The 26,397-nt window shown below is 43.6% G+C and overlaps 2 protein-coding genes across 3 annotated transcripts in view; one reads left to right on the top strand and one right to left on the bottom strand.

Moving 5' to 3' along the window:
* PSMA2 (proteasome 20S subunit alpha 2) overlaps positions 1–14,066 on the bottom strand; it is a 36,225-nt gene extending 22,159 nt beyond the window's left edge. The window contains exons 1-4 of the mRNA XM_068236367.1: positions 13,702–14,066; positions 10,078–10,154; positions 7,166–7,298; positions 610–732 (exon numbers count right to left, since the gene is read on the bottom strand). Coding sequence (XP_068092468.1) covers positions 610–732; positions 7,166–7,298; positions 10,078–10,154; positions 13,702–13,742 — 374 coding nt within the window. The 5' untranslated portion in view covers positions 13,743–14,066. The remainder of the gene's footprint in view (positions 1–609; positions 733–7,165; positions 7,299–10,077; positions 10,155–13,701) is intronic.
* MRPL32 (mitochondrial ribosomal protein L32) lies at positions 13,866–26,185 on the top strand. Of its 2 annotated transcripts, none has more exons than XM_068236369.1 (3): positions 13,866–14,245; positions 19,276–19,448; positions 25,731–26,185. In XM_068236369.1, exons 1-3 carry the CDS (start codon positions 14,137–14,139, stop codon positions 25,980–25,982), a joined length of 534 nt encoding a protein of 177 aa, XP_068092470.1. In that variant the 5' UTR covers positions 13,866–14,136; the 3' UTR covers positions 25,983–26,185. The 2 variants fall into 2 exon arrangements, with proteins under 2 accessions (XP_068092470.1, XP_068092469.1); XM_068236368.1 differs by lacking the exon at positions 13,866–14,245 and adding an exon at positions 14,342–14,528.
* Positions 26,186–26,397: the final 212 nt, after the last annotated feature.

Raw genomic sequence — 26,397 nt, 5'->3', positions numbered from 1 at the left:
TTCAATTTTGATTGGCTAATCACAAACCGATTTTACCACCTCTGTGTATTGTGAGAGTTGATCTGTTCATGGTATTTAAATCTGTTGGACCTCATACTACATGAAGGTGGTAAAATTCCTGCATTCCTGCAATTTCTGCATTTGCATGCTCCCGCCATTCCTGTTACTCTCGCTCATCCAGCAAAACGGAAGCCTGCTTACTCTGCTGCCCTGCTGACAGCAGAGCTCCGTATGTTGGTCAGGAGCCAATCTAATTGGCCCTGACCTCGTGATCACTGTGAGCCAATTACAGTGATCACACCTCATTTAAAAAATAAAAAGGCTCTGGTCCTAAAAAAAAGAGCCAGAGATGCCAGGTACACAAGTGGTTAAGAAACTCTAAAGTGCTGCTAAAAATGTCAGTTGTATATGAGTGAACAAACATTTACTGTAGATAATTTAGCTCAGGACGTAATACGGTGCAACAAAATAATAAGCTATCATTTAAACCTTGTTTTCAGACATGGATTTCCCATATTGCTAGTATTTTATTGATTGCAAGGGCTCACAATAAATTTAACAGAATGATCATTTCACATATAAAGGCTAGAAGTAACTGATAAACCTTACCCAGACTGTGTATACTCCTGCATGACAGATGCAACTCTCTGTACTAGCTGTGCTGTTGGAATAGGTTCCTGATAAACAAGGCAGTATTGCTGAGCTAGTTTCCTGGCTCTTCGAACAAGGACTCTGGTGAAGGAGTACAAAAATGCATTAACAGATGTAAAGAACATGAAAGAAACCCACACTAGATGCTTATAAGACTTGGGGCCTAATTCAATTGCAAACAAACAAAAAAAAAAAAAAAAAAAAAAAACCTGCCTATGCATATCGCTAGCACCTTGATATAGCACCAGATGCAACATTATTGGTTTTCATGTAGTTCTGGAAGTTATTATAAAGGGATTCTGCATATTACAGTATAATCTCGTTATAGTAAACATGCAGGTATAGAAACCGGTGTGTCCAGGTTCCGGCCAATCCCCATTCTAAGTATATGGGATTACCGCCTGGTATAGTAATTTTTGGCCACTTCGGTATTCTGTATCCGGCATGCGTCATACATTGGTCAGAGTCTCATGAGCCATTTTCGGTGGGCAGGCTGACAGCTACTTGTTCGCTACCTGAACACTACCCTGGGCCTGCGTGGATTACCTCGAAAGCACCAACCAGTGAGACCTAAGCTTCATGTGTAAACCGCTGTGTGATTAATGAAGGAATTGCCTGTCATCTGTGACTTGCTGGTTCATGGCTGCAACTCTACAGTATCATCTGCACAAAAATGTGGACAGAGAAGCACACCATCACCACTATACCTGCATTAACCAACTTGGCGGTAATGACGAGCTCAGCTTATCCATTACTGCCGCAGTGGATTGCTCAGGCCCTAATGGGCCGATTTTCACAATTTTTTTCTAAAAACACGCAGCTAGCACTTTGCTAGCTGTGTGTTGTGATCGATCACCGCCGCCGATGCGCCACTACCCGCCGTGTTACAAGCCCCAAGCTATGTGTAATTATTGCATGCAAATTCCTGCGTATTGAGCACTGTGCATTTTGATCTAGCTTAGACACTGTGCGCGCTTGCTAAAGCATAGTAACTAAAAAATTACTCCCAATTATTGACTGAATAAATATCCAGTTCTAGCATATTTTATGACCATTTCTGATATAGTAAAGTACTTTGTCTGGCCCCTTGGAGTTTACTATGAAGGGACTCTACTGTATTTTGAAGGAACTCTGTGTATTGTAATTTCTGTTTAAGGTTTTAGGGGAAGGACATTCTGCCCAACCAGTAATCCCCAGATTCTTTTAAAGAATCTGCGGCCACCCGATTGCCACATGTCCACCGCTGCAACCACCACACACCCCATCCCACTTACCCTTGTCAGGTGGGTGGCAACTTGCTGTGGCTCAAGCATTGCACGGAATGGATTCAGCTGCTGCAGACACAGCTGCATCCACCCCATGCATTACAACCACCTTTTGGTTTCATAGATTACTACAAGCAGCGTGTCCACCCGTACAATTATACTGTTTCAGGGGTGAGAACATTCTGCCTAATTAATTTTATTGCTGGAAGTGGGCTTTTATTTTATATCTGCCCAAAATTGTTCTCAGTTTGTTGGTATTATGTGAATATTCGCATGTAGTTCAGTGATATCTGCAGGTCATTAACCATTTAAGTCTATCTGGACGGATATATCTGTCCAGATAGACTGTGCAGCTGCCGCTGCCTGAGGCACGTGATCGCGCGCGCTCCTGCCGTTACCTCCCCGATCAGTGAATGGGAATATAATTCCCATTCACCGATCTAAGTCCCCTGCAGAAAAAACGATGCTTTCTAATCAGAGAGCGCGGGATTTCTGGAAAAAAAAAAAAAAAAATTTACAGCCTCCTTATAGTTCCTGGCATCGTGATCGTACGCATCAAGGACTTTGACTGTGGCCAAATAGTAAATTACACCCACATACATTTTTTACATTACATTATATTACATTTAAAATTATGTTTCCCTCCCACACCAAAAATTACCCAAATACATTTTTTTAATAAAACAAATAATAAAATTACAATAAAAAAAAAATCATAAGTTACCTAAGGGTCTGAACTTTTTAAATATACATGTCAAGAGTATCATATTTTTTAAAATTATAAACTCGTAAAAAAAGTTTAAAAAAATGCACATTTCTAAATAAAATATCAGCGCCCTAAATTGTGATAGGGACATTTAAACGGTGTAATAACCAGGACAAATGGGCAAATAAAATGCATCAGTTTTAATTACAGTAGCATTAATTTTAACCTATAATGGCCAAAAACTGAGAAATGATTTTTTTTTCTATTTCTTTCTTAATCTTCCTGGTAAAATTTAGAAAAAAATAATTCTTAGCAAAATGTACCACCCAAAGAAAGCTTAATTAGTGGCGGAAAAAACAAGATATAGATCAATTAACTGTGATAAGTAGCGATAAAGTTATTGGCGAATGAATGGTAGGTGAACTTTGCTTGGATGCATATGATTTTCGACACTGTAGGCTGAAGTGGTTAATCTCTGCATACAGTGGTTTGCAAAAGTATTCGGCCCCCTTGAAGTTTCCTACATTTTGCCATATTACTGCCAAAAACATCAATTTTATTGGAATTCCACGTGAAAGACCAATACAAAGTGGTGTACATGTGAAAAGTAGAACGAAAATCATACATGATTCCACATTTACAAAAAAAAAAAAAAAAAAACTGCAAAGTGGGGTGTGCATAATTATTCAGCCCCGAGTCAATACTTTGTAGAACCACCTTTTGCTGCAATTACAGCTGCCAGTCTTTTAGGGTCTCTACCAGCTTTGCACATCTAGAGACTGAAATCCTTGCCCATTCGTATTTGCAAAACAGCTCCAGCTCAGTGAGATTAGATAGACAGAGTTTGTGAACAGCAGTTTTCAAATCTTGCCACAGATTCTCGATTGGATTTAGATCTGGACTTTGACTGGGCCATTCTAACACATGGATAAGTTTTGTTTTAAAACCATTCCATTGTTACCCTGGCTTTATGTTTAGGATCGTTGTCCTGCTGGAAGGTTAACCTTCGCCCCAGTCTCAAGTTTTTTTTTTTGCAGACTCCAAGAGGTTTTCTTTCAAGATTGCCCTGTATTTGGCTCCATCCATCTTCCCATCAACTCTGACCAGCTTCCCGGTCCCTGCTGAAGAGAAGCACCCCCAGAGCATGATGCTGCCACCACCATATTTGACAGTGGGGATGCGGTGCTCAGAGTGACGTGCAGTGTTCGTTTTCCGCCACACATAGCGTTTTGCATTTTGGCCAAAAAGTTCCATTTTGGTCTCATCTGACCAGAGCACCTTCTTCGACATGTTTGCTGTGTCCCCCACATGGCTTGTGACAAACTGCAAATGGGACTCCTTATGCTTTTCTTTTAACAATAGCTTTCTTCTTGCCACTCTTCCATAAAGGCCAACTTTGTGCAGTGCACGACTTAGCTGTCCTATGGACTGATTCCCCCACCTGAGCTGTAGATCTCTGCAGCTCGTCCAGAGTCACTATGGGCCTCTTGACTGCATTTCTAATCAGCGCTCTTGTTCGGCCTGTGAGTTTAGGTGGACGGCCTTGTCTTGGTAGGTTTACAGTTGTGCCATACTCCCATTTCTGAATGATCGCTTGAGCAGTGCTCCATGGGATTTTCAAGGCTTTGGAAATCTTTTTGTAGCCTAAGAATGCTTTAAAATTTCCCAATAACTTTATCCCTGACCTGTCTGGTATGTTCTTTGGACTTCATGGTGTTACTCCCAATATTCTCTTAGACAACCTCTGAGACCCTCACAGAGCAGCTGTATTTGTACTGACATTAGATTACACACAGGTGCCTGTAGACTCATGTCTATGGGCAACTGACTGCACTCAGACCAAAGGGGGCTGAATACCGTATACACTCGTGTATAAGCCGAGTTTTTGAGGCCAAAAAAAGTGGCCCAAAAGTGGGGGTCTCGGCTTATATACGAGTCACGCTGCAAACATGGCATGAATCCTCACAGAGCAGTGTGTCGGTCTGTCCCTCCCCATACATTTAACCGCTGGAGCCATATGATCAGTAATTAAACTCCTGCCTGCGTGTCCTTGGCATGTGTCCCCCCTCCCGCTGAAGCAGCAGCATATGTGCAAATAGCCATCCCCCTGCAGCCATACGCCCACATTACGTGCACCACTGCACGATGTCATAGAGAGGAGACCGATAGCGAAGAGGAAGATGTATACTGGCCGCGGTAATCAGCAACATTAAACGATCCACCGTGCTGGGCTCTGTAAATGCCGGGACACTTGGGGAGAGGTATCTATAAGCACCACTTGGGCGAACAAAGTGCACATCACGGGTGATACTCGGGGGGAGGGCTGACAGCGGATAGCCATTTGCACATATGCTGCTGGTTCAGCGGGAGCGGAGGAGGGGTTTAATAGCTGAGCATACCGCTCACATGCTAAGCAGCTGTATCTCATTAGCTGCAGAACCCTATTTAGTCCTCCCTGCTCTCACTGCTTTCCCTCCAACAACATTAGATTTTGCCTCCATTGGCTGTCCAAATCATTAGCTTTCTCAATGCATCTTTTATTGTTTATCACTGGTGGAGAGTACATCAGGAAGGACAGTATTTCACTACTGTCAATGTTTTCTTGCTAAAGTTCTGCTAAATTCTAAAATGCAAAAAAAAAAAAAAAAAAAAAAAAAAAAAAAAAAATTTAAAAAAAAAATTAGAACTACACTTCGGTTGAAAGAAGTGATTGCACAAAACCGACTGTAGTTAGAAACAAGATACAATATGTGAAACACTAAGGTGCCATATGGACACGTTTGACAGGTGTTTCAATTCCTACCCTCGGCTTATACTCGGGTCAATACTTTTGCAGTTATTCATTTGTAAAAAAAAAAATGGTTTGTAATCATGCATGATTTTAGTTTCACTTCTCACGTGAACACCACTTTGTATGGGTCTCTTACGTGAAATTCCAATAAAATGGATTCAGGTTTGTGGCAGTAATATGAATACTTTTGCAAACCACTGTATCTATTTGCATTCCACTGGAAATTGGTTGAATATAGAATTGATTTTTTTTGTTTGTGAAATACTTTTAAAGCAAACTTGTTGCTTTTTTTGTCTAAAAAAAAAGATACTTACCCAAGTAGTGAGAAGCCTCTAGAATGGTCCAGAGGCTCCTCAGATCCTCCTCGAGCCCACCACTGCTGTTTGGGACCCTCTTGTTTTTAACTTCACTTTCCCTCCAAGTATGAGCTTCTTTGCACTGGCACATGCCCAGTAGAACAAAGCGTAAGCAAGCATGGAGATGGCAGGAGACCGGTTATTCCCCAGCTGGAGAGCAGCTCTAAATGCCAGTCGATGTCAAAATATTAACTCCTTGTGCCCAGGACTGCAGCTTCAGCAGATGATTATAAAACTCTGCAGTAACCACAGTGCTGACCACAAATGGTTCTTACCAGCAGAAGGAAGAGGAGGGAGAGGTCAGATGAGCCGAGGACACACCAGGCTTGTGCCCTCTCCGCAACTGCCTCACATAGTCATGATGAAATTACTGTCTTTCCAGTACAAATGCACTGTTTGCTCAACAGAAAATTGAGCATGATGCAGCCAGTCAGGTCAGGGTATTAAAATTATAGCAAAAAAGTTTAGATGTGCACAAAACATTGTGCTTTGCCAATTAAAGCAAATTTTATGCATTAATAAAATGGGTGGCTAAACCAGAACTTTGATAAAGAGTGATTCACAATAGCATTCATCTACAATACATTTTAAGCAAACAGGTGCAATACGTGTATTTGCGATACATCCTAACAACATTTTCAGTTTCTAATTTAAGTAAAAAGGATTACATTCAAACCTAACATGTTCCATATATTTTAAAGGGAACCAAAACTGAGGCGGATATGAATTTTTTTATTTTAAAACAATAGCAGTTGCCTGACTCTCCTGCTGATCCTATGTCTCTAAGGCTACATTTCCACTAGTGCGGAGCGATTCCATTGTGGAAGACACGTAAATGAATTTGCATGCGGATGCAAATTCGTACGCGTTTGTATGCAATTTTTAATGCAAAAATGCACGCATTTTTGCATATCTTTGTAAGTATGCGAAATTAACCATGTCAGTGCCTGTGTGCTTCTACATTAATTTTACGCGAAAACGTACGCGAATTCGCATGGAAAATTTGCACGAAGGAAATGCATGCGATTTTCCTATTAATTACATTACAGGCGAATCGCACATTAGCCTTGCAGTGTGAGAATTCTGATGGCTCTGCTGTGCAGATTTTTTCTGCACAGCACACCGCACAGATTTTTTGGGCTAGAGGAAACAGGCCCATTGACTAGTATTGGCTATGCACATCTGCATGCAGATTCGAAAGCATGCAGCTCAGGTGCTCTGACTGAAGTCAGACTGTATTAGCTGCATGCTTGTTTCAGGTTGTGATTCAGACACTACTGCAGCCAAAGAGATCAACAGGGCTGCTAGGCAACTGGTATTGTTTAAAAAGAAGCATCCATATCCCTCTCAGTTTAGGTTCTCTTTAATCTATATTTAAAGTCCCAGCATTTGGTACCTGTAGTCTGGTCCCATGCCACTGTACACCATGCCTATGTGGTTGGTTATTCGTTCCACTTTATGTACACTTTGCTCATCGTACAAAATTGACTTCTGTTTCTTCTCAGTTGCCAAAACTACACCATTTGCAGCTGAAAAACACAAAACAGCACAATTCAGCTTATAGAAGAATAAAAAAACCAAATACTACAGTGCAAATCTTATGTAAAGCATAATACACAAGAAGTTCTCAAGTGCAGCATGCACTCTTCACTACTTCTGCTTTATAACCTTTTCCGTTGACTGTGTGGTGCCAAACAGAGCAGGCATAGGAAGTGAATCATGAGCTCAGCCTGCACGCTGCTGAGACCTCTTAGCTACCCCTCGGGACCGCTGTACAAACGCTAGACAGCTGTGGCGAGAACCATCAAGCATAAGTACAAGGCTTTATTGGGATTGATTCACAAAACCTATGAATAACCTCTCCTTATCTGTCTTATCTCATGAATCACCTTATCTGTTTTCATCTCATCTATAAACCTTTTAAAGAGGCTCAGAGACAAGATAACGAGCAACCCTTTATATGGCAAATCTAATTAAATAGAATCCTGATCGGACATGTCGGATTTAATCGTATCGTAAATAGAATCGTAATCGAATCGCACAAAGAATCGTATTGTGTAGATGGGGCGTAAGGCCTCTTGCACACTGCAAGCGATTCAGATTCCGCTTTTTAATCAGTTTTTACATCCAAATCAGATTCCGATTTGCAGTTTGCTCCCTGCACACTGCAAATCGGAATCTGAATTGGATGTAAAAACTGATTAAAAAGCGGAATCTGAATCTGAATCACTTGCAGTGTGCAAGAGGCCTTACGCCCCATCTACACGATACGATTCTTTGTGCGATTCGATTAACGATACGATTAAATCCGACATGTCCGATCGGGATTCTATTTAATTAGATTTGCCATTGTTTTGCAATGGCAAATCGAATCCCGATCGGACATGTCAGATTTAATCGGATCGCAAATAGAATCGTAATCGAATCGCACAAAGAATCGTATCGTGTAGATTGGGCTTTATACTTACCCGGGGCTTCCTCCCGCCCCCATAAACACGTCTAAGTCCCACACAGTCCTCCAGCGGTCTGCCGTTCAGCCACGCTGATCTCCTTTACCAGCCTCAGTGACGTCAGTCCGACCCTGACTGGCATCAGCTAAGGCTGGTAACGGAGATCACCGCGGCTGAACGACAGACCACGGGAGGACTGCGTGGGACTTAGACGTGTTTACGGGGGCGGGAGGAAGCCCCGGGTAAATACAAGAGTTGCACGTCTCGGAGTCTCTTTAAACACTCCACAAGCAAAACAGTATCGCAAATATGGCATAAAACAATAAGGAGGTTGAATCAATTTTTTTTGCTCAAAAAATTCTGAAAACATTTTGTAGTCTAGGTAAAAAATAAGTAAAGAGAGAATTCTTGAGGTAAGTTTTGTGCATTGGAGCAGCTAAATGTAGTTACTACATATACTACCTTCTTAGCAAAAATTGAATAAACAGACAAAGGGGAAACGGATGCTTCAAAAAGCTAAGCAGAAAAAAAAAAGGGCGCAGAAGCCCTTTTGGGAAAAACTGCGCCGCCACAGTCACCTATAATGAAAGCTGCATTTTGCGGCACGATAGGAAAATTTGGGCGCATGGCAGCACCCAATTAGCGGCAAGAGGGGACAATTTCCGTAGACAAGCTTGTGGAAAAAAAATTAGCTTGTGGATAAGGAAAGTTACCTTCATAGTCGCATATCGCAGCTTTGCGGAAAAGGGGGGGGGGGGGTTAGCTTTAGGATGGGTATTTAGGGTTAGGCACCACCAGGAAGGGGGGTAGGTTTAGGCACCACTAGGGGAAAGTCTTAGGGCTAGGTAGCACGGGGGTAATCTTAGGATTAAGCACCATTAGGGAAAAGTTCTGTGTGAGAGTAGGGTTAGGTTTAGCCATAGTAAAATATTGGAAATATTTCCGATATTTTACAAATCAAATGTACAATACACTTTAATGCTAGTCAATCTTGCTCCTATGGGAACAAACTAAGGGTCGTTTACACTATGAGCATTGTAGCGCATTATAAAATGAGTAATAATCATACAGCAACATGCAGCTATGAGCCCATTCACAACTTATAATTGTGTTGGGGATGTGTGCGGTTCTGTTACAATGAGAGCTGAGCTGTCAGAATATTTTTTGGGTACCTGGAGTCGGTGGTTTCATAAACTCAGGAGTTGGACGATTTTTGTACCAACTCCACAGCCCTGGTGCTACCAGAAAAGTGGTGGTGAGCCCTCACTGCAGTAAATTTGGGCCTATAAGGCTGTCTGTTCTGCTATACATTACAACAGTACACAGCGACTCAATTACAATAATATGTGTAAATAATACTATTTCTGATATTCTAAAAAAAGAAGAGTATGCAACTTTGAGGAAGCCTACCTTGCTGTGATTGCTGTGATAGGCACACTAGGGCAACAAGAAGCAGTTGCCAGGCAGCAGCAAGCAGTTGCGAGAGTTCAACAGTCTTCATTGCCTAGCAATTGCTCCTGGTAAAGGGCCCTTATGCTGGATACACACGGTGCGTTCGTGCACTCGATTTTCCCGTCGATTCGTTTATTTCCAACATGTCCGATTTGGATTTCGATGGATCGTTAGGTCGATTCGCATGCAAAGTATGCCGAATCGACCTAACGATCCATCGAAATCCAAATCGGACATGTTGGAAATAAACGAATCGACGGGAATCGACGGGAAAATCGAGTGCACGAACGCACCGTGTGTATCCAGCATTAGAACCAGGAGTATTGTATACTTAAAAGTATTCTGATGGCTAACACGGTACAATACCCTACTGCTACTGATAAGCAGTGTAATTAAATAAACATACCTTTGATACCAACAGATGGTGCTCCTGCAGCTACTGCGGCTAATGCATATTCAATCTGTACAAGTTTTCCTGATGGACTAAGTTGGGGGGGAAAAAAATTTGAGTCAAAGAAGAAACTGTATGTTTTCTTAGAACAAACTAAAATGCTAAAAATAATACATACTGAAAGAAAAAATTACTAAAAACCAGCAGTAAATACTACCCAAAAATAGACCTCACCCAACAAGGTAAGTGATAGGAATGATGAAGCTTCTCATATTCTATTCTTAGTCCAGTTTTAATCCCAACTTGCATGCACATTGTACGTAGCTTAAAACTGAATTAGATTGGATTGGATTCTAATTCACTTCCTGCTGATCGATTTGCCCAAACTTAAACTGCATGAAATCTCCATGCGAGCTAAATCTACCAGTACTTCCATCTCACTGACCATCTCTAATCATAAACTGTTCAGTCTTTGAACAATCCAACAAAGTCGAATCACACCACCAAGTGGGAATACTTGTCTTACCTATATCTTTATGCACTACTAGATTTAAAGCGTACAAGAGATGCATTAAACTAAAGATTTGTTATTTACCCGGAGCTTCCTCCAGCCCCATAAGCACCGCCGAGTCCCTCACGCCTCCGTTCAGCCGCAATCAGCCCTGGTAACTGGTTAAGTCGTGTCAGTTGGGATCTTCTGCAAAAGCGCGGCCTGCCCATCCACCCAGCTCAATCACGCTCACGTTGCCATAAGCCTCCTGTGCAGTTCAGTCTTTGGAAACCTGCGCATACGCAGGAGGCTTATGGCAATGCGTGCATTCAAGCCTGGTGCACGGCTGGGCCGCGCATGCGCAGTTGCTCATGACTTCACCTGAAGTCGCCAGGCTACAGGGCCACCAGCAGGACCATGGAGGGGACCCAGAGGACACTGAGGGACCTCGTAGAGTACCGGGGGGGGGGGGGGGGGCTTGTTGGAGGAAGCCTTAGGTAAGTCCAGATTCATTTTGTTTTTTTTCACCGTTTCAGGGTACCTTTAACATGAAGAAAAAGTTAGATAATTTGGGTAACATTTAATAAGTTCTTCTGTATCCTTAAAACACACCAAAATAATAATTTACCAAACACCTATGTATTGAAGTCAAGTCTATTTATTTAACTTAACCTAAACAAAAAAAAAAATACATCTTTGGTTTCTGAACTAAAGCAGGCCATACACCTAGATGGAAGACCCAGCAGGCGTGCACATATTTTCAGCAAGGTAGGCTTCCTTTCATTCTAGATTTGATAGAAAATCTGTATGCAGTGAAAAGGGATTCAAGCAGATACACTCCTCTCTGATCAGATAATGAATGGAGAGGGATCTGTCGACCAGTGTATGATCAGCCTAATTTTCCCAGCCCATCACTATCTGCCACAACAGAATTCATATAAATCTTGCATGCAACTATGACAGATCACCTTTTAAACTGAAATGTACAATGACACAAATGAAATGTTAACTTGTATAAAGCATTAACACTCTCTAGGCCTGCATACAGTTCTTTCAAAATTCCCCTTGTGTAATCCTACCCCTCCCATCTAGCAAGAGTGAAAGTGAAAGCTGAAAAGCTGTGTCATGCCTGTTTATGTACTGACAATACATAATTATGGCATACTTCTAATGCACTACTTTTTGTACTCCTATCTGATTTGATGGTAAGTGCTGAGGGGCAACTCTCTAGGCTTTAGTTTCTAAGGTTTTCCAGGACCATGGGACAAAGAAAAACCAACATTGCATATGTAAAACTTCTGTTTAGTGTAATCCAACAAACTAGGCCTGGATTTTCGAAGACCTAACTGCTAATTAGAGATGGTCAATGAGATGAGGACTCTGGTTTGCATGCAAATTGTATGTAGATTATAGGCAGTATAGAATTGGAACCCTAGCTACTTCAGTATAATTTATCAGATTACTGTATTGACCAGAGATGGCAGGTTTAGCCCATGGAACATGTATTAAGGTAACCATACATCCGGCAATTTTGGCAGCTAATCGACCAAGAGACAAATCTCTCTTTGATGAAATCTGATTGAAGAGAGTCTGTTGGCCACCATTAACCGCAGGACGATTCCTGATCGATTTCATGTTATGTCGTCGCCATCCCCAGTGCCCGTGCAGTTATACTTTACTTGGCAGGCTCTTTGCAGTCACACATGGTTCTTCTTATAGTCTCACTGCCATGCTTTAAGCATTCATACACAAATCCAATTTTGATTGGCCAATTTTACCACCTTAATGTAGTATGAGGACTAACAAATATTGAATACTATGAACAGATTGTGTAGGTAAGCTCTCAACTACATGGAAGTGGTAAAATTGACATATCAAAATATGTTGATGCACCCTTAAGCCTGCTACACACATCCAACCAATTGGCCAATTTTATGACAGCTCAGCTTACCTTTACATATGCTCACAGTATTCAAAATATGTTGGCCCTCACACTACATGGAGGTGCTAAAATTGGCCAATCAAAACCAGATGTGTATGCTCCCTAAAGCTCGATTGATAATAAAAAAAAACAAGCAGTGTATGCCCAGCTTTAGGGAGCATACACATCCAATTTTGATTGGCCAATTTTAGCACCTCCATGTAGTGTGAGGGCCAACATATTTTGAATACTTTGAGCATATGTAAAGGTAAGCTGAGCTGTCATAAAATTGGCTAATATCCAACGTGTCCGATCACCGCACCGGATCGATACCGCGCTCGATCCCCGCGGGCAGACAATGCAAAAAACAAAGCGCTGATAAGTGCCCACTGGGACGAGCAGGAATCGATCCACGCACCCGCGCGCAGACGCACTGGCTCGATACCGGCGCATTATCAAGCCGTGTATGCCCGTGTCAGATCGATTAATGTCAAATCGATTGATTTTTGATCAATTTTGACTAAAAATCAATCTAAAGTATCAATTGGACATGACAGAAAATGTAACACAATCGGGGCAGGGCAAGAGCATTGGCAGACTGATGGCCTATAGTGCACTGCACAGAAGAGTGCAACTTTGCAGTTTGATAGATTGTCAATAGATTCCCTGCTGGAATCTATTGGAAATAGATGTGCAGTGTAGGAATAAATTCCTCCTGAATCAATTATTTTATAAAAAAAATTTGATCGTTTTGAAACCTTGGGTGGAACTCAAATCTATATGTATGACCAGCTTTAGTGGCCTTATTTTTCAAAATAAAAAAGGTGAATAGGTGAACAATGAATAGTCACAGCCGATCACGCATTGTCATACAGTGGCAGGAGAGACTGGGATAGATCAGGCAGTGAAGACGCAATACTGGCTGCATCGGCTTCCTTACAGGGATGCCGCTGTCACACGAGGTGCGGCTCTCGCAGGACACATGTCATGTCACTAGTCACGGAGGTCCCCCCCATCCCCAGCCATTAGCTACCTGTGTCTCCATCACACACTGTGATTGGACGGCCGAGCAGGCGCAGGGTGACTCTGCAAAGTGCCGCCTGGGGATGCGCGGAGCCGGGGAGGGTGGCACAGTAACGCCATGCAGCTTGCACTCACGTTGGATGGATGAAGGGGGGATAGCTACAGGTCACACAGCGCTGTGCGGCTGCTTTAGTGTCCCACTCACCTGAAAGTGGTCAGGGAGAAACTGTAGCCGCGTTCCGCCATCTTTACTCCGCTCCTCCTCTTTGTGAGAAGCTCGGCGAGGGCCTCGTACGTCACTCAATACATCACGGCTGTTACTGCTGCTGTGTCCTCTGCGGTGCTTGCTGGGAAATGAAGTCCATATCATCTGCCTTTGACGCAATAGGGTGCACGTTGCATAACCGGATTTAGGAATGGCCGGTGTTGTTGGGCACACTGCTGTTGCAAAGCGTACAAATTTAGTACATCACGGAATGCAATAAAAGACGGGGTACTTTAGAAGTACACATGCGCAATGTAGATACGGATGCAGCTATGCGCATATTGGTGGCGGCCATGTTGTGACTGGAAAGTCAAATAAGTTAATGCGCATGCACCTTTTGTCCTACGGTGTGACAGCAGGGAGGTCAAGGGAAACATGGCGCTGCCCGTAGGACCGTTTGGCGGTGTCTTCCAAGCTTTGTGGAGGTGCTGCCTGCGGGCTGAGGAGACTCTTTGCCGAGCTCTTGGCGTGCAGCTCCATCCGGGTAACATCTTATTCCTTATCTTGGGCATTTCTTTCCTGAGCGTGGCAGAGCTCTGGTAAAGGGTCTTCTGTTCATTCTCTTATAGGAGCTCTGATTCTATAACGCTTTATAATTTTAAGAAGAAAAGGCTCAATGTTGAAAACCTTTGCTGAAATTTGGTTGCCAAGAAGACCTTCAGATCTGTTCTTTTCTGCACATGCTAGAAATAGAAACGTTGACTTGGAGGGATATGAAGAATGCTGGAACAATTTCTCCATTATCAAAGATAGAGTGTATTCACATGGTGGTTGTTTTTCTAATTATTATTATTACTAGTGACCAAAGCCCGTTTGAAAACGGGCTCTAGGTATGTCATAACCGCGTGCTCACGCACCCGCCAGTCACGTGCGCTGCCGCACAGGCACCCACCGGTCTTGCACGCGCGCACACCTGCTGGTCACACGCTCTCTCGCTCGGCCAGCTGTCCGTCCTGTCCTAACGGTTGTCAGTGCTTGACATGCGCAGTAGTGCAAAAGGTAGCACAGGCATGAGAACATATCCCTAAAGCTCTGCTTGGATATGATTAGAGGGACCCTGCATGGAAACCGTGGGATTCAGGATGATCTGGGAAGCTTCTGGATTGTCCAGCTGCTTCCCTCTATTGTATCTATTTTTTTTATATTACAGGTTCACTTTAATATATAATTCAGCATCTAATCTTCCAGGGCTGTGGAGTCGGGCAATTTTGGGTGCCTGGAGTCGGAGAAAAAATGCACCAACTCCGACTCCTAATGAATTTGTAACTGTAATTAAAATAGAAAATATGATAAAATGTTCTATTTCTCAGATAATAGTCATTAAAAATAATGTGTATATATACAGTAATAGCTGTGCTTAGTCCACAAAAATGAAATAAACCAATCAGAATTAGTTACTTGTGCTGCTTCAATAAAGCAGTCCCCGTATTTTTAAGGTCAGATATACATATCTGATTGTGACTGTATATATGATGTGTACACAGGAATCTCTTATATATACTAAATAACATCTATGCTGTAAGAATAAAGCCTGATGTGTAGCTGTGTCACTAATAGAGATGGTCAACGAGATGGAAATAATTCTGCATTGATGCTGATTTATGCAAATGTATGCACTCCCTTTGCTGATGAAATCAAATAATTTGATATGTTGTTAAAATTTGGTTTGGTGACTACAAATTAAAGGTTAACTGAGACGGATGAAAAGTAAAGTTTTATACATACCTGGGGCTTCCTCCAGCCCCCTTCAGGCTAATCAGTCCCTCGCTGTCCTCCACCACCCGGATCTTCTGCTATGAGTCCTGGTAATTCAGCCAGTCAGCACTGTCCGGCCGCATGCCGCTCCCACAGCCAGGAACATTCTGCACCTGCGCAATAGTGCTGCACAGGTGTAGTATGCTCCTGGCGGCGGAGTGTGTGCATGCGCACTACGCCCGACTGGCTCAAGTACCTGGACTCATAGCAGAAGATCCAGGTGGTGGAGGAGGACAACGAGGGACTGATTATCCTGAAGGCGGCTGGAGGAAGCCCCAGGTATGTATAAAACTTTAATTTCATCTGTCTCAGGTTTACTTTGTTACACAGTAGTACTATACATCTACACTCCCCACAGAGCTGCAGGGAATCCACTGAGAATGCTGTGCACATTGAACACAGAGGTGTTGTCTGTTTACAATCTCCTCATTCCCCTGCAGAGTACCTGCACATCATTCTTACATGTACCCACACTTACATTGCCTAGGGCCTGATAGATGTTCTTTGTTCCGGTTTGTACCTTTTACAAGTACTCTTACCAAGGACTAGTTTTAGTCTAAAGGGAATAAATATAGTAGTCTACATATCCTTCTCACTTCAGTTGTCCAGTAAAATTCCTAAGCGTTGGCAGTTAAGAGACGAATTTCATGTTACATACTTTTAATCAACAAAATTGTAATATGCAAATTAGAGGAGTCGGTGGAATCCTAAACTGAGGAGTCGGAGTCGGTGGATTTTTGGACCGACTCCACAGCCCTTTAATCTTCTAGAATATTAGACTTTTATAATGGATGCCTAGCTTCAGGGCTTTGTAACACTATGTCAAAGCTCCATATCCCTTATCAAAGCAGAGGGGGGTGTAGGCAAAGCATCTTCCTCCTTGCCAGACCTTTTATCTGCCCGTAGCCTCAAATTTGGTGCTCCCTTGTTCAGTGTGTAATTGGGAAGTTGTTGAGGAGACCAGTTGACATTTTTCCCCTTGTCTGATCTGGATGGGCAAACCGGGTTGGGTTTATATATGAGAACAGTGTTTGCTATACTGTACTAATAAAGAAGACACTAGAAATTATTGGTGTGCTAAGGATGTAATTTTGTATGGAAAACAAGTTTTTCCATTGGTCCTTATATATAAAATGAAGGAGAATTTAGTGGTGCAATGCAAGACCTATGTGACATTAACAGTACAGCTTGTGAAGTGCTTTCTTACAGAACACAGCATTTCAAAGCAGTGTGTTGCACTGTTGCATAATGCGCGTGTTAACAGTGACGGTGAAGCATACTTTTCATTGACTGTATGCTTCCCTGTATGTGATGCAACACATGCAGCACAATTTTTCCATTCCTGCTTTTACAGGAAACGCAATGCCCACTGTGAACAGAGCATTAGAGGCAATCTATGTTGAAGAGTTTGGAAAAAGCTGACAGAGTAAACATGTGACTGGCAGGGCTGGTTCTAGTGTCAATAGGGGCACTGGGCAGAATTAACCTGGGGCCCCCCATCATGTCCCCTTAAAGGACTTACGAGGCCAAAACCAGTAAAAAAGGTAAAGTACCTGCATGTTCTTTAAATGCACGGAGGACGACCTCCGTGCAGTTCCCCCAGGTCCCCTTAGTGACATCACACCCCCCCCCCCCCCCCCCGTGCGCTCGCGACCCCACAGGCCGGGTCGGGCTCTCCAGCCACTCCCAATATGGCCGCCGGAGCTGGCCATGCCGGCGCAGTCCGCACTGCCGCGAGTGCGGCTGCGCAGCTCTAGGGCCAGCCCCTCCGAAAGCCGCGATAGTGCGTGGTTCGGAGGGGTTGGCCCTAGAGCTGCGCAGCCACACTCGCGGCAATGCGGACTGCGCCGGCATGGCCAGCTCCGGCGGCCATATTGGGAGTGGCTGGAGAGCCCGACCCGGAGGGACGATGTCACTAAGGGGACCCGGCGGAACTGCACGGAGGGCGCGGATGGCGTCCTCCGTGCATTTAAAGAACATGCAGGTACTTTACCTTTTTTACTGGTTTTGGCCTCGTAAGTCCTTTAAGGCTGCTTACACACCAAGACGTTACAGGCGCACGTTAGTGCGCCTGTAACGCTCCCCCAACGCACAGCAATGTAACACAAGTGGGCTGTTCACACAGCCCACGTTGCGTTACATGTAATGCTTCACGTTCGGTGCAAAGTGCAGCATGCTACGGCGTTGGAGCGGCTATAGCCGCGTTAGACTGTTTGCACATGCGCAGTGGGGGGCGGAGAGGAGGCGGGGAGAGCCAGCTACAGTAGCCGCGCACATGGCTACTAAATATTCACTGCACTGGCAGCAGCTGATTGGCCGGCGGGACCACGTGATGCGGAGTGTCTCGCTCCGCATCACGTGGTCCCGCTGGCCAATTAGCGCCACTCTGGGAGACATTATAGGAATCGAGCCGCCGAACGCGGCTCACTCTACCGTCGGCTTTTGCAGCACCATACGTTGTTAGGTGCACGTTATGCGACCTTAACGTGGCACCTAACACAACGTCTTGGTGTGCAAGAAGCCTAAAGGGAACCAGAGATGAACAATTCACACAAAATAAACATATCAGTCAATAGCTTGTAAATAATAAATGCTCTACCTGATAATTTCACTGCTCTGGTGTGCCTTTTTTGAGTTTTTTTTTTTTTTATCCATTATTCCTCCAGGAAAAATCCAATATGGCTGCTGGCTCATACCCATTCTGCTTCCAGGTTATGAGCTGTTCTGGATGTGCTGTCTAGGCTCTGAAACTATAGACAAGCAGGGCTGCTGCTGCAGCCTTTCATCTGTGTGCATTCATTATTCTGGTATGCTGTGCAGCTGCCTGTAGGAAGTGTCTCTCATAGGAAAGAAACTGCATAGATAATGATGACTGCACAGTCAGTGCACACAGCAGTCACACTTGTGTATTGTTTCAGAGCTTCTTTCTTGGCAGGAGCAGCTCCTCCCAGTCATCAGAGCTCTGAGTATGCAAAGCAGGAAAGCTGAGCCAGGAGGGGGCAGGCTTGAAAAGACTTCACAGAAGACTGACTCGGCTATAATGATTGCAGGTCAAACCTAGACTGAATGCTCAGTCGGGGATTCTTATCAGAGCTGTTAACAGGCAGATTTAGTACTATTTACTGTCATGTTCCCACTGATAAATGTAATAAAATACATGAGGGTGCTTCGTCTCTGGTTCTTTTTAAAGGCGTGTACACACGCGATGCTGCCGCCAACAACAGGTCTGTCAGACACTAACACCCCCCCCCCCCCCCCCCCCTGCTGGGCGGATGTTCATGTACGCACTGTCGGCGGACTGATAAGGCTTTCTGAACGATCCGCTCAGACGCGCTACTGTTGGCTGGACGTCCGCCCAGCGGGAGGGTCTGACAGGCCCGTCGTTTGCGGCAGTATCGCGTGTGTGTGTGTGTGTGTGTGTACACGCCTTTAGTGTTTTAAGGGGCTCCTTTTTACTGGCAAATTCCTTTTGTTCCTGGCTTGGGTTCTCTTTCAGCTCTTCAGGCTTGTTCACACTACAGAGTTTTTCTAAGCACTTTTGATTTTTGAAAGCTCTTGCTAATGTTATCCTAGTAGTGTGTTTACACTGGAGTGTTGTGATTTTGTAAAAATCCCCCAGTAGCATTGCATTAGCAAGAGCTTTTAAAATCTCCAGCGTTTAAAAAGCTCTTGTAGTGTGAATTAGCCCTTAATGTATAGAAGTGGTACAGTCTTAATATTTTTGCAGAAAGTCTAATTGCTACATTTCTCATTTTGTAGCTTTAGCTATCCAGACACCAGTAACAATTCCTGAGGCCAGTGATGATGAGCGGTCTGATAATGTGCCCAGTTTTTTGGATAGTATATTTTGGATGGCTGCACCCAAATCTAGGAGAACCATAGAAGTGAATCGCTGCCGACGAAGGAATCCTAATAAACTTATAAAAGTGAAGGTAGTATTTTATATTTCTGAACTTCTACAGCTGCTGTGTTAATAGTACTGTAATATTTTTGTATATTGTTAGTACTGCACTTGCAGATGTTCTTCTTTGGTGTCTGAGTATTGTATTGGGGAAATGGTACAGTATCTTACAAAAGTGAGTACACCTCTCATGTTTTTGTAAACATTTTATTATACCTTTTAACCACTTGCCGACCAGGGGAATTTTCACTGATCGGTGCTGCGTGGGCTCTACAGCCCGCAGCACCGATCAGCAGGGCGATCAGACTACCCCCCTTTTTTCCCCACTAGGGGGATGTCCTGCTGGGGGGGTCTGATCGCTGCCGGCCATTAGTGGGTAGCGGGGGGGCTCCTCAAAGCCCCCCTCTGCAGCGTTTTGTGCGCTTCCTCCCTCCCCTTACCTCCCTCTCCCTTCCTGGGCTGCGCAGGACGGATAGCCGTCCTGCGCATTGTGGGATAGGCTTCAGCCTATCATATGCCGGCGATCCCCGGCCAATCAGAGGCCGGGGATCGCCGATCTGACTTACGGCGCTGCTGCGCAGCAGCGCCGTATCATGTAAACAGCGGGGATTTCTTCCCCGCCTGTTTACATTTTGCCGGCGAGCCGCTATCGGCGGCTCTCCGGCTGTTCACGGAGACACCCTCCGTGAACTGACATGGAAAGGCCGCTCGATCGAGTGGCCGTTTCCATGGTAACCCGCAGACGACCAGTTTACGCCAATCGGCGTTAGCTGGTCGTCAAGAGGTTAATGGGATTGATACAATGTAAAATAGTGCAAAGCTTTTATAACAATTTGCTGTCCTATCAAAATAACTCAACACACAGCCATTAACCACTTGAGGACCACAGTCTTTCTACCCCTTAAGGACCAGAACCTTTTTCTCCATTCAGACCACTGCAGCTTTCACGGTTTATTGCTCGGTCATACAACCTACCACCTAAACGAATTTTACCTCCTTTTTTTTGTCACTAATACAGCTTTCTTTTGGTGCTATTTGATTGCTGCTGCGAGTTGTAGTTTTTATTATATTCATCAAAAAAGACATGAATTTTGTCAAAATGTTTTTTGTTTTTTTTTTACTTTCTGTGCTGACATTTTTCAAATAAAGTAAACATCTGTATACATTTTTGTCCAAATTTATTCTGCTACATGTCTTTGATTTTAAAAAAAATCCATTCAGTGTATATTTATTGGTTTGGGTAAAAGTTATAGCGTTTACAAACTATGGTGCCAAAAGTGAATTTTCCCATTTTGAAGCATCTCTGACTTTTCTGACCACCTGTCATGTTTCATGAGGTGCTAAAATTTCAGGATAGTATAAATACCCCCCAAATGACCCCATTTTGGAAAGAGGACATCCAAAAGTATTTACTGAGAGGCATGGTGAGTTCATAGAAGATTTTATTTTTTGTCACAAGTTAGCGGAAAATGACACTTTTTGAAAAAGAAAAACAATTTTCCATTTCTTCTAACTTGCGACAAATAAAAAAACCTGCCACGGACTCATTATGCTCCTCTCTGAATACCTTGAAGTCTCTACTTTCCAAAATGGGGTCATTTGTGGGGTGTTAGAAGCGGCTGGGCACATCCAGTAAAAATTGACCTTTATTGTAAACAGGTTAAAAACTGATGTATAACATCAACAGCAACAGGGTGCCAGGAGAGAGAGGGACAAGCAAGATAAAACAGTCGATAGCTGTTTCGCACTCAGCAAACGAGCGCTTCCTCAGGACATGTGAGCCCCTCAATCATTTGTGGGGTGTGTTTACTGTCCTGGCATTTTGGGGGGTGCTAAATCGTAAGCACCCCTGTAAAGCCTAAAGGTGCTCATTGGACTTTGGGCCCCTTAGCGCGGTTAGGCTGCAAAAAAGTGCCACACATGTGGTATTGCCGTACTCAGGAGAAGTAGTATAATGTGTTTTGGGGTGTATTTTTACATTATACCTATGCTGGGTGGGAGAAATCTCTCTGTAAATGGACAATTGTGTGTAAAAAAAAAAAAAAAAAAAAATCAAACAATTGTCATTTACAGAGATATTTCTCCCACCCAGCATGGGTATGTGTAAAAATACACCCCAAAACACATTATACTACTTCTCCTGAGTACGGCGATACCACATGTGTGGCACTTTTTTGCACCCTAAGTGCGCTAAGGGGCCCAAAGTCCAATGAGTACCTTTAGGATTTCACAGGTCATTTTGCGACATTTGGTTTCAAGACTACTCCTCACGGTTTAGGGCCCCTAAAATGCCAGGGCAGTATAGGAACCCCACAAATGACCCCATTTTAGAAAGAAGACACCCCAAGGTATTCCGTTAGGAGTATGGTGAGTTCATAGAAGATTTTATTTTTTGTCACAAGTAAGCGGAAATTGAATTTAATTGGTTTTTTTTTTTCACAAAGTGTCATTTTCCGCTAACTTGTGACAAATAAAATCTTCTATGAACTCACCATACTCCTAGCAGAATACCTTTGGGTGTCTTTTTTTCTAAAATGGGGTCATTTGTGGGGTTCCTATACTGCCCTGGCATTTTAGGGGCCCTAAACCGTGAGGAGTAGTCTGGAAATCAAATGCCGCAAAATGACCTGTGAAATCCTAAAGGTACTCATTGGACTTTGGGCCCCTTAGCGCATTTAGGGTGCAAAAAAGTGCCACACATGTGGTATCGCCGTACTCAGAATTAGTATAATGTGTTTTGGGGTGTATTTTTACACATACCCATGCTGGGTGGGGGAAATATCTCTGTAAATGACATTCTTTTTATTTTTTTATTTTTTTTACACACATTTGTCCATTTACAGAGCTATTTCTCCCACTCAGCATGGGTATGTGTAAAAATACACCCCAAAACACATTGTACTACTTATTCTGAGTACGGCGATACCACGTGCGACACTTTTTTGCAACCTAGGTGCGCTAAGGGGCCTAACGTCCTATTCACAGGTCATTTTGAGGCATTTGGATTGTAGACTACTCCTCACGGTTTAGGGCCCCTAAAATGCCAGGGCAGTATAGGAACCCCACAAGTGACCCCATTTTTGAAAGACACCCCAAGGTATTCTGTTAGGAGTATGGTCAGTTCATAGATTTTTATTTTTTTTGTCACAAGTTAGCGTAAATTGACACTTTGTAAAAAAAAAAAAACAATAGAAATCAATCTCCGCTAACTTGTGACAAAAAATAAAATCTTCTATGAACTCGTCATACACCTAACAGAATACCTTGGGGTGTCTTTTTTTTTTTTTTTTTTTTTTTTTTTTTTTTCTAAAAAGGGGTCACTTGTGGGGTTCCTATACTGCCCTGGCATTTCACGAGCCCAAAACCGTGAGTAGTCTGGAAACCAAATGTCTCAAAATGACTGTTCAGGGGTATGAGCATCTGCAAATTTTGATGACAGGTGGTCTATGAGGGGGCGAATTTTGTAGAACCAGTCATAAGCAGGGTGGCTTCTTACATGACAGGTTGTATTGGGCCTGATCTGATGGATAGGAGTGCTAGGGGGGTGACAGGAGGTGATTGATGGGTGTCTCAAGGTGTGATTAGTGGGGGGAATAGATGCAAGCAATGCACTGGCGAGGTGATCAGGGCTGGGGTCTGAGGGTGTGGGCGGGTGACTGGGTGCCCTAGGGGCAGAAAGGGGTCTAATCTGATGGGTAGCAGTGACGGGGTGATTGATGGGTAATTAGTGGGTGTTTAGAGGAGAGAACAGATGTAAACAATGCACTTGGGAGGTGATCTGACGGCGGTTCTGCAGGCGATCTGATGGTGTGGGTGGATGATCAGATTGCCCGTAAGGGGCAGGTTAGGGGCTGATTGATGGGTGGAAGTGACAGGGGGTGATTGATGGGTGATTGACAGGTGATCAGGGAGGATAGATGCATACAGTACACGGGGGGGGGGGGGGTGTCAGGGGAGAATCTGAGGGGTGGGGGGGTGATCAAGAGTCCCCAGGGGGCAGTTTAGGGACTAAAAAAAAATAGCGTTGACAGATAGTGACAGGGAGTAATTGATGGGTGATTAGGGGGGTGATTGGGTGCAAACCGTGGTCTGGGGGGTGGGCAGGGGGGGAGGTCTAAGGGGTGCTGTGGGCGATCAGGAGGCAGGGGGGGGAGATCAGGTAAGTAAATCTGATTTTATTGTATCCTTTAAAGTCTATTATAATTTGATGTTAGCTTTGCTGTGATATATTTTCTTGAATGTTTGGGTGCAGACTAGGGTGGCTGCAGCCTGCCTTGGTGGTCCCTTGGACACTGGGAACACCAGGGAAGGAGGCAGCCGGTATAATACACTTTGTATACATTACAAAGTGTATTATACACTTTGTAGCGGCGATCGTGGGGTTAACAACCCGCCGGCGCTTCCGAACGGCCGGCGGGTTGTCGTCGCGGGTGGGCGGAGCCAGTTGCCGGGGGAAGCGCGCGTCACCAGTGACGTGATCTCTCCCCTGGCATGCCGAAAGGACGCAACGCCCATGGGCGTATTGCGGTCCTTTCGGCATCCACTTTGCCGCCGCCCATCGGCTGTGGGCGGTCGGCAAGTGGATAATGTCTAATCAGCTGGCAACAAAAGTGAGTACAACTCTGAGGGAAGCATGTCAATGTTTTGTGTGCCCACTATTATTTTTCAGCCCTGCCTTAACTCTGTTGGCATGGAGTTCACTAGAGTTTCATGGGTTGCCACTAGAATTCCTCTTCCTCCATGAAGAAGCTGTTGGATGTTTGAGACCTTGCGCTCTTCCATCTTTCATTTGGGATGCCCCACAGATGCTCAATAGGGTTCAGGTCTAGAGACCTGCTTGGCTAGTCAAGCACATTTTCCCTCAGTTTCTTTAGCAATTATTTTTACGGTTAAAGGGGCACTATAGCAAAAAATTGTACTCTAACTACCCTGTTATGATGTGTATAGAATATGGAAAACATACGTTTTGGAATTGCGAATTTGCATCATGACAGCTTTTGGTTGGCTCTAACTGCTTCCTTTTGTGTCTCCCTCAAACACACAGGCAGCCTGTTTTTGCCACTAAAAAAATTTTTTGCACACAGGGCAGCGGTAGTGTGCTGTTGTAATCCTGAGACGTGTAAATAATAGGCAGCTAAATTAGAAAGCCCCAGAATTGAACTCACAGCCTTTTGTATTAAAATTGCTTTTGATGTGGTGCCTGGCACCATGGCTGAAGTCATAGCATAGAGCTAAATGATCTGCCTTTGATACTACAGGCTATGAGCTCAATTCTATAGCTTTTTAATTTAGCTGCCTGATTATTTATATCTCTCAGGATTATATTAGCGCACTCTAACAGTCCTGTGTACAGGAATGATTTTAGTGGTAAAAATGGGCTTGTGTTCCTCGCTGCAACTCTGCTCTCAGCCAGTCTCCTTGGGTCCTCTTTGTAGCGGCTGCTGAATCTAAGTCGATGGCTCCTGCGCATGTGCGGTTGTGTGCTGCTCTCTGTAACGCTCCCTTGGCCAGAAGTGTTCTGTGCAGGGGGCAGAAGTACTACAAGGGGTGCACATGCCAGGTCGGTGGCCGCTACGCAGGGGACCTCAGGACACTGGAAGAGAATGGAGCTGTGCGAGAGACACATAGGCTTCTAGGGACTGGAGAAAGCCCCAGGTAAGTAAATCTGATTTTATTGTATCCTTTAAAGTCTATTATAATTTGATGTTAGCTTTGCTGTGATATATTTTCTTGAATATTGTTAATGCAATTTAGAATTGGAAAAAAAAAATGTTGGTTAGGTTGCATTTTAATTCTTCAATAGAGAGTGTCAAGAGAAACACCTGGCGCTGGTTACTCTGGTGCAGCTGAATGGTATTAGGTAGTACCACGTGTAATCCACCAAAAGGACAGTCCCAGTCCATGCACTCACAGACTTAAAACATCTATTTATTCAATTCATTATAATACAGATCCATTGGTGTAAAAAAACAAAACCTTGCAGCAAATGCATTGTAGCGTCATACAGGAAGGTGGGAAAGGTAGTGGTCAACGTTTCGCACTGCTATGGGTGCTTCCTCAGGTCCTCTATCCATTGTTAACATATCAAAATCAAAGGCCTAGGCAGATTGCATTTCATATGTTTGTCTTTTAGGACTTCATTTTATGTTTTGGTTGTAATTGTTGTTATAATGCTGTTATAATTACCGTATACTGTGCTGGTTTTGGTTGTAATCATTATAATGCTGTGAACACATTTTTGTACAGGGATTTAAATATCTTTGGTAGTTTGAAGCCACTTCTCCCATAACCATCTCAATTTTTTCCTTTCCAGAACAACATTGATATGTGTCCAGAATGTGGCCACCTAAAACTGAAACATTGGCTTTGTGGATTTTGCTATGAGAAGGTTCGCCATGAAACTCACCTTATTAGACAAGAAATAAAGGCTAAAGAAGGTGGCCCCTTCAATTCTCCCACAGTGGAGACAGTCTTCCTGTATGAGAATGAAAAGCCCCATGCAGAAGACGAAGGGAAGCGGATAGTAGAACAAAAACGTAAACGACCATCATGGTTCACTTACTAATTTTGGGTTTCTTTAACATTGTCTTGCAAGATATTTTTATCATCTCCAGAGAACATCCCCAAAAAAATGTTAAAGCCATCCGATGAAACTTTTCTGGTCATGTTCTGTGGAAAATGACTATTAATGGGATGCTCTGCCTTGTTTTGTTATTGGATTAAAATTATATATAATGCTAGTCATTAAACATTTAGCGCTTTTGTAAACCTGTGGTTATATGAGAGTGATTCTTCTGAATTTTTAGGTATATCTTTTATGCAAACACATGAGAACGCAGTTGATATAATTTTGTCTGTATACGTTTGTAATAATAAGACTTACTTTTGGATGTCCTTCATGGGAGTCATACCCACATTTTTATTATTCTTCACATATATATGTACCTGAAAATTTCCATGGGGAATTCCTTTTTTTGCTA

The sequence above is a fragment of the Hyperolius riggenbachi genome, chromosome 5, assembly GCF_040937935.1.
Source record: "Hyperolius riggenbachi isolate aHypRig1 chromosome 5, aHypRig1.pri, whole genome shotgun sequence".
NCBI lineage: Eukaryota > Metazoa > Chordata > Amphibia > Anura > Hyperoliidae > Hyperolius > Hyperolius riggenbachi.
Note: the sequence above shows the minus strand (reverse complement) of the source record. Positions and strands in the feature narration are given on the sequence as shown.

What these genes read in the sequence shown, in the direction of transcription:
- MRPL32 (XM_068236368.1), top strand. Translation starts at nt 14,378, where the DNA reads ATGTTGAAAACCTTTGCTGAAATTTGGTTGCCAAGAAGACCTTCAGAT. An exon ending in AGATAGAGTGTATTCACATG is followed by an intron (nt 14,529 to 19,275) that starts GTGGTTGTTTTT and finishes CTCATTTTGTAG; the next exon opens with CTTTAGCTATCCAGACACCA. An exon ending in ATAAACTTATAAAAGTGAAG is followed by an intron (nt 19,449 to 25,730) that starts GTAGTATTTTAT and finishes TTTCCTTTCCAG; the next exon opens with AACAACATTGATATGTGTCC.